The sequence below is a fragment of the Sinocyclocheilus rhinocerous genome, unplaced genomic scaffold (assembly GCF_001515625.1).
Source record: "Sinocyclocheilus rhinocerous isolate Xijiao unplaced genomic scaffold, SAMN03320098_v1.1 scaffold3446, whole genome shotgun sequence".
Taxonomy (NCBI): Eukaryota; Metazoa; Chordata; class Actinopteri; order Cypriniformes; family Cyprinidae; genus Sinocyclocheilus; species Sinocyclocheilus rhinocerous.
Window position 1 is genome coordinate 215754 of NW_015666156.1, and position 8571 is coordinate 224324.

Genomic DNA, 8571 nt, shown 5'->3' on the forward strand with positions numbered 1-8571 from the left:
TTTTTAAAAGTGATGAGAATAGCGAATCAGAAGCGCATATTTTGCAATAAGGTTTAAAGTTGAGATATCTTGCTTTGTGAATGTGGTATTTACCCATCATACAAATAAAGTCCAGGACACCATCTAGCTCCATATTGTCAAAAACATCAGAATGAAAAAGAACTTTAACTACAGAAATGTTACACAGATGGAAGAATACAGGAAGCAACAGGACGGTCTATTTAAGCGTACTGTTGTGTAAATGCTGTTGATATAACAAATTTGTGTATTTAGTTATATGAATTATTAGAAAGTAATCTTTATATATTTAACATGTCAATCTTTACTGAGATATGTAACAAATGTATTAAGATTCTTTATAGAAGTTTGATATTATGCAACCATAATTATTTCTCCATTCAAAAAAACAAACAAACATTTGAGTCTTTCATTTCTGTTCCATGTCTTCCACAGCTGGTAAAAGGTGTTCGGTATAGTATTATGGTTGAGATTGGAAGCACTCAGTGTAAGAAATCCCTAAAGCTGAGCGCTGAGGACACCTGTGACTTTTTCCCAGAGCCTCACAAACAGAAGGTAAGCAAATACTAATCCTTAAACCATATAAAACATCACTACTCAGTGTCTTGTAATGGCAAATTCAGATGATTCTTTACCAGTCAATGCACAGCACACAACACATTTAGGGTGGAATTTCATTTTGTCCATTATTAGCATGTTTGCAATTTTGATTTTGATTTCACGTTCAAAATAATTCCATTCAGTAGCACAAATCCAGTATGATAACCCCATGTTATTTACTCATTTAAATAAATGCTGTTCTTGTAATTTTACAATGCACATTCTCTCTCCTGATCAGCCCCATTCTCGGTCTCTCCACAGACAGAGGTTTGTTTGTTTGAGGTTTGGGACATTCCCTGGGAAAATAAATCCACCCTACTTAAACAGAAATGCCAGCCTGCGGGTCAGTAGCCTGGGACAGATGGCACATCTGTCAGCTTCATGTAATCCAAATCATCTAGAACATCTGATATACTGCTGTGGTGTAAAACATGCATACTTATCATGATGTTTTAGGAGAGGATATAAAGTGATTTTGATCATACATCCACTTTTAATTGTTTTCTACCCAACATGCATATGTAGTTACCTTGATATTGTTCATGCCTTAGTTTCCAAGGAGCTCAGAAAGGTTGCAGCCGTACCCCTAACCCATGGCAAACCTATGAAGGTATGGATAAGTATGCAGTGTACACATAAATATTTGCAATTAACCCCATAATGTCAATTAACCCGATAAAGCCAACTGAATCACAACATTGCTGAAAACCTAATGTACATAATCTACTACATGCTATCTGTCGTCTGGCTAATAGTTCAAACCTAAAAGTCCTTTTAGTATAATTCTAAAAATGTCCATTTTCAGGTCATGGTTCATGTGTGTTTTTGCTGTGAAATCTTTACTAATTTTTCATAAAGTAATAAAAAGAACTTTTATATTGTTAGCAATATTACAAGATGAACATTTACTGAACTGAAGCAACTTAGATTTACTTGATTGTCCATACATCACTTTAGAAAAAGCATGTTAAAATATGAGTATCAAATATAATATTGGCTTTTGAGAAATATTTTTGTTCCTCCTCAAGTATGAGCTTGATATTCTTATTATACTATATGAGCCATATAAAAGCCTGATGTATCAAATATGATACTCAACAAAAACACATAAGCAAACTTTTTACGGATCTTTTTTATATTTTGTCTAAAGTTTCAATAAACGGTTCCATTTCAGATTAGATTTTTCTAACCATTATTTTCATGTCGGGCTTTACAGGGTTAAATATTTATGAGCTTTTCATGATTTTTTGCTGATTTCAGGAAACTGTGGAGCTTTTGACCCAGTTTAAAAACTTTATGAACACATACAATCGAACATACAGTTCCCAAGAAGGTAAAACACAGAACATTCTTAACATTACTATGAATTTGTCACATCTTTACATTGCTGTACATTTTACAGTGTAATTTCTCAGGTACTTAAGTATACAAATATATTAATATATATTACCTGTCATGTGCAATATGTGTATAATGTAAACTGTTACCATATTATTTTTCTATACTAGTATGTCAGTTAATGGCTATTTGTAATGCACATACACAATAAAAATCCCTTCTTTAAGCACTGATCCATTAAACTCCACAGAGGCAGAGAAGCGTTTGCGCATTTTCCAGGAGAATATGAAAACGGCACAAACGTTGCAATCTCTGGAACAGGGGTCAGCTGAGTACGGGGTCACCAAGTTCAGTGACCTCACAGGTATGTTTATGGATTTGTTGATTAACGTTGATTACTCAGTTAGTGAAATGTGCAAAAATTGGCAATTAGTGATGACTCAGTGGTCAAAAGTAACAACCTAGGCCAAAATGAGCATTATTAATGCTTGTGATTTAACAATAGTTATTACATAATTCAAAGACGCTGTAACTAAGTTTGTAACACTTGAGACCAGTCTAACATGTATCGTTTATAAGATCATATTGATGCAGCTAATCCCATCCTCTGTGTTTTTAGAGGATGAGTTCAGAATGATGTACCTGAACCCAATGCTGAGTCAGTGGAGCTTGAAGAAGGAGATGAAGCCAGCGACTCTGGCTAGTAAGGCTGCTCCTGACAGCTGGGACTGGAGGGACCACGGGGCGGTCAGTCCTGTGAAGAATCAGGTATGATGGCACAGATTATCTTAATAAAGAGTGATTCAGTGAAATATCAATTTGAGTATGTCTAAAAAAAAAAAAAACATTTTGAGTATGTCTGCAGAATTTTACTTTAAATTAAAAGTGTAACTGACTGTCTGTTGCAGGGCATGTGTGGCTCCTGTTGGGCATTTTCTGTGACTGAAAACATTGAGGGACAGTGGTTCAAGAAAACCGGACAACTTCTTTCCCTCTCTGAGCAAGGTAAATATAAACTACATTACCGTTCAAAAGCTTGGGGTCAGTAAGTTTTTTTTTAAAGAAATTAATACTATAAGTGACAGTAAAGATATTTATAATGACAAAAGATTTCTGTTTCAAATAAATGCTATTATTTTGAACTTTCTATTCACCAAAGAATCCTGAAAAAATGTAACAGTTTATACAAAAATATTAAGCAGCAAATCGGTTTTCAACATTGATAATAATGATAAATATTTATTCAAAATCAGCATATTAGAATGATTTCTGAAGGATCACGTGACACTGAAACTGGAGTAATAATGCTGAAAATTCAGCATTGCATCACAGGATTAAATTACATTTTACAATTTGTTTTACTGTATCAAATGCAGCCTTGGTGAGCATAAGAGACTTATTTCAAAAATATTTTAAAAAATCTTACCGACTCTAGTGGTGCCTGATTAATGCCTTGCCTTAGCAAACACCTTTAATGACATGAGATAAAACAGGAATTATTGCATTAACATTCTCAATTGTGAATTCAGTGAAAATTAATTTGTTTGCTCACCTCTTTACATCACAGAACTAGTGGACTGTGATAAACTGGACCAAGCATGTGGAGGTGGTCTGCCATCTAACGCTTACGAAGCCATTGAGAAGCTTGGTAAGAAATAACATTCCCTAGAAGGCAATTTCAATCAAACTACCCATAGGGAATCTGTACGAGTAAACGTGTCCCATATAAATGTGCTTCTTTCTTTCTCCTGTAAAGGAGGTCTTGAGACAGAAACAGACTACAGCTACACAGGACACAAGCAGAGCTGTGATTTCTCTTCAGGGAAGGTGGCCGCCTACATTAACAGCTCTGTTGAGCTGCCTGACAATGAAAATGGTGAGTGAGAGAGATGAGGAACTAGAGATGTGTCAATAAACGCAATTAAATTAAAAACACCTTAAAACAACACTGATGATGGAAATACCAGCACTAGATCAAATTAAAGCAGGAAATTAAAAACTCACATATTTATATCAGAACATTTGAAGAAAAATATGAGCTATAAGATAATCTTACTTAAATGTTAATATACCATTGATAATTACAGAACACCCAGTGTGTTAAATGGAAATATACCTGTGTTCAAAAAGATTTTTTCAATGTTACTCACCAAGGCTGCATTTACAGTGTTTAATCAAAAATTACAGTAAGAACAGTAATTATGCAAAATATGATCACAATTTAAAATAACCATATTCTTTCTTTGAATATATTTTAAAATGCAATTCATTCCTGTGATGCAAAGCTAAATTTTTAGGATCATTATTCCAGTCTCAGGGTCACACGATCATTCAGAAATCATTCTAATATGATGATTTGCTGCTCATGACACATTTTTTAAAATTATTATCAGTGTTGATGAATACAAAAATCAAAAGAACAGCATCTATTTGAAAGATTTTTTTTTTCTTCACTTTTAATTTTTTTACTTTTGATCATTTTGATGCATCTTTGCGCAATTTTTTTTTTTTTAAACATAAGTGAATAAAGAAAATAAAATTCATTATTACGGACCCCAAATTTTTAAATGGTAGTGTATGTTTACAGTCTTTCTTTTAATCTAAATATCTTGATTGTTATTGCCTCGTTAGAGATTGCTGCTTGGCTGGCTGAGAACGGTCCGGTGTCTGCTGCCCTCAATGCTTTCGCCATGCAGGTAACACAAATACACCATGGAGCTGCTTCACTGGAAAAATATACCATTAGCATGCATAAATATGTAAATATATTGCCCTATAACGTTCAGGGCAAAATTTTATATAATTTATGGTATTAATGAGAAAACAGTATTAAAATAAAACAATAAAAGCCACAAGTTTCTAGTGCTAAAGTAGGCAAAAGTAGCATATATGTCTGGTCCTACAAAAACAAAAATACTGTCTTTACTTGGTTATTAGGAGTTGCCTTTTTTAAACATAATTTTTTGCTGTCTTTAGTTCTACAGAAAGGGAGTGTCTCATCCTCTAAAGATCTTCTGCAACCCCTGGATGATTGATCATGCTGTGCTGCTTGTGGGATTCGGACAGCGTGAGTTATATTGAGTTCAATGGTTTGTACTGGTACAGATGTGAACTTCAAGTGCTGCAACAGCAAGGCTATGCAAAACAAAGTTTCAGAATACTTTGGATATACATGTACAGCTATATACAATCAGTCAACGGAGTTGTGTAGAGATGTTGAGTATATTTTTCTGCTTTTGTGTGCAGGTAATGGTATTCCATTCTGGGCCATCAAGAACAGCTGGGGAGAGGACTATGGAGAGCAGGTTTGAAAAATCACCTCAACAATGTGCAAATACAATATTTTCTGCTTGCGTCTCAGCTACACAGGCCACAGGGGGCATGGTTAGTAGGGTTGGGCGATGGGGGGGTTGCCCGAAGCGTGAATCCGTATTCTTAAAGGCACGGAAAGCAAATAACGATTGTTAGCGGTAGCCTATTACATTACAATACATAAAATTTCACTTACCACATAAACAGAGTAAGGAGAGATTAATGAGGACGATGGCGAATGATTTGCAGATCCTGAGCACCACTGACAAATATCTAATCTTGTAAAATGTGTGGTAAGTACTGCCGCTCCATAGTATAAATAAAGTACGTGCGATCGCGAATCTCGAAAGTGAAAGTGAAACTAAAAAGCGATGGTGCATTGAAAAGCAGTTTCAATGCCAGGCATAATAGCGGCTCCCTGATGCCCGCAAATTATATACAGTATAATTACCCAATGATATAACTGAGAGAGAAAGTATTAAAGTATATATGTTCCTCCCATCTCGTATTTATTCCCTTTAGGGGTTCTGTATACACGTCATTTTCTTTCAGAAAACGGTATTGGGATGCGGCGGATTGCGGGGGGTATGTGGGGGGGGATCACGATGCCGGCTCAACATCGTGATGTCTATCAGCCATCGGCGATGGACGATGGCATAGTCTATCGGCCCAACCCTAATAGTTAGAGAGTCAAACTTGTAACCTAAATGTTGCGGGTTCAAGTCTCAGTACCGGCAGGAGTTGTAGGTGGGGGGGAGTGAATAACCAGCGCTCTCTTCCACCCTCAATACCACGACTGAGGTGAGACCCTTGAGAAAGGCACCGAACCCCCAATTGCTTCCCAGGTCCCGCAGCAATAATGGCTGCCCCCTGCTCCGGGTGTGTGTTCACGGTGTGTTCCGTGTATGGGACACCATACTTCGCCACACGTCACGTCACTCACTATTATGTAGAAAATGGCATAATAAATGAAAATCATTATTATATGATAAAATCAATCATACATGGCCTTTGTAGACTTCAATTCTTGATTGATGCTGGAAAAACATTACTGATGTTTTAACATTAGTTAAATTGATATCAATATTTATTGATATTGTTTGAAATGTTAAATTTGATTTTTTGTTTTAATTTTACCCCATGAAGCACTTTGAGCTGCATTTATGAAAAATTCTATAAAATAAAGTTTTATTATTAAAAATGTGTTATTTGCAATTAGTTTAACATTACTTATATGTATAGATTTATGTATAGATATAGATTTTCAAAATCAGCACAGAAAAAATCTTAAAAAACATTTGGTCCTGCTCATGAACTTACACGTAGGTGGTTGTAGACTATGTGGTATCTTTTCTCTGCTAATCACAGAAATGTTTTTTTCCCCCTGTAATCATATAGGGTTACTATTACCTGTACAGAGGATCCAGACTGTGCGGAATCAACAAGATGTGCTCATCTGCAATTGTGAATTAGACACACACACACACACACACACACACACAGAAAGCAAGCAAGCAAACATGGATACAAAACATTTGAAAACAGCCCAGTCATGAACATGTGATGATTGTGTACAGAGTTCACTGTGTTTCAGTCATCATGTGATCTGTGAACACAATAGTGTAAAACATATTCATATTTCATGAAACATATTTCATCTATATAAGCACATAATTCTCCGTAGTTCAGGTATGTGAAGTATTTCTCTTGAGGTCATGTACTTTAGTTATCAGTCCTTTTGCTGTTACATACATGCTAAAAATCTGTTCTGATCAGAAGAGCTGAATTTGATGTCATTACCTTAGATCCACGTGATGTTATGGACACAGCAGTTTACCAAATAGCAAATAGGTACAAGATAACAGCACAGTTTACCATGTTACTGATACAAACATATGTGTTATTGTGATTTTAAACTAGGTAATTTAGTTAATTACTTTGTGTTTTACTCTAATTAGTTTTGTTATTCTGTGTTTTATTATCTAATTGTTAATTTAATTCCAAAACAATGAGTTGAGCCCTGTGTCATATTTGCTTTTAACCCTGATTAGCAGTTTAGCAGTTATCAATTTTTAACAGTGTAATTTATTTTTCCAAGTGCATTCTACTGAGTTTTGAGCTGCTGGTCTTGGAAACTAGATTTTGCACACTATGAATTTCCACAGTATATTCTGATCATTCCGTTACTGCAAGTGTGGCTGTTTTTACCCGCACATCTTCCTTATTTTTGAGCATATTTTCTGCATGGGAAAAACTTGCTGATGCTTCTTCCAAACGCACAGTGGAAGATTTGTTTGAGGTTTGTGTTGTGGCGGAAAAGATGAATTTCTCAGCCGCTGTGCTGTTACTGTTCAAATCCCTAATGCATTATAAAGCTGTATTGCTGAATAAATTTCCAAATGTCTTAGTTGTACTTTATGCTTTAATAACAGTCACGTTTTTGCAAGTTCAATAATTGAGCAATATTCGTTTAGAAAAGGCTTATATTAGTCTCAAAATTTAGGCACTTTAAACTGCATGAAACCCAGGAAGAAAGCAACCGTAAATGAAGCAAGAGAACTATGGTTAACCTCGGAGGTTTCCGATTTGTTTTGACACACTGGATTTGCCTGTGTTAAAAGTGGAACTTCGTTTGTCACATGTTTGGGTTGTCTTGATGTTTTAGATTAAGAAATTAAGCAAAAGGCATCGAAAAGAAAATCATAAAATATATAAAATGATTAAACTTTTGTTTACTGCTAAAATGTACAGTATGTCTTAATGAAAAGGAAAATACTTTTCATCCAAGCTCGATGCTTTGAATGTTTTTGGAGCGCCCTCTAGTGGTTATTTGTGGCAGTTTACCTCAATGTGAAAATTTCTCTTCAAGCTTTGCAATTTCCATGACAACCAAGGCCATGGCATTGACCTCTACAGAGATCACACAGTTAAATTAAACATGTCATGTTATTTTATTGTCTTAAAAAGTTACACAATCCCCCAAGGAAGGGATTTAGTACACTAAAACATTTAACAGCACAACTACACAAACGGGGAATTTCTTTTTGAAATATTATAGACTTTACCAAAAAATCCCCCTTGTAGGTTTTATACTCAGCTTGACAGATAGGCCATCTCTTACAGAATGACATAATGTCACAATAAGGAACAATGTTACTGAGAACCATAAGAAATCCATCATGTTTAGGGAAGACATTTCATGGACTATCAGTATTTCATATGAAATATGTTCATTATAAACAGAACATCCATTCGGATGATTTTTTTTCCTTTTTCTTTTTACAGTCACCAGAGAACAGGCAT

General features: G+C 35.2%; 1 protein-coding gene across 1 annotated transcript in view; it reads left to right on the forward strand.

The window, feature by feature from the left end:
- Window positions 1-7672, forward strand: part of LOC107731709 (cathepsin F-like) — a 7767-nt gene extending 95 nt beyond the window's left edge. Inside the window, exons 2-14 of the mRNA XM_016542855.1 lie at window positions 454-573; window positions 880-961; window positions 1170-1228; window positions 1879-1951; window positions 2207-2320; window positions 2576-2724; window positions 2865-2961; window positions 3524-3604; window positions 3713-3832; window positions 4588-4652; window positions 4933-5023; window positions 5203-5261; window positions 6667-7672. Coding sequence (XP_016398341.1) covers window positions 454-573; window positions 880-961; window positions 1170-1228; window positions 1879-1951; window positions 2207-2320; window positions 2576-2724; window positions 2865-2961; window positions 3524-3604; window positions 3713-3832; window positions 4588-4652; window positions 4933-5023; window positions 5203-5261; window positions 6667-6741 — 1185 coding nt within the window. The 3' untranslated portion in view covers window positions 6742-7672. The remainder of the gene's footprint in view (window positions 1-453; window positions 574-879; window positions 962-1169; window positions 1229-1878; window positions 1952-2206; window positions 2321-2575; window positions 2725-2864; window positions 2962-3523; window positions 3605-3712; window positions 3833-4587; window positions 4653-4932; window positions 5024-5202; window positions 5262-6666) is intronic.
- Window positions 7673-8571: the final 899 nt, after the last annotated feature.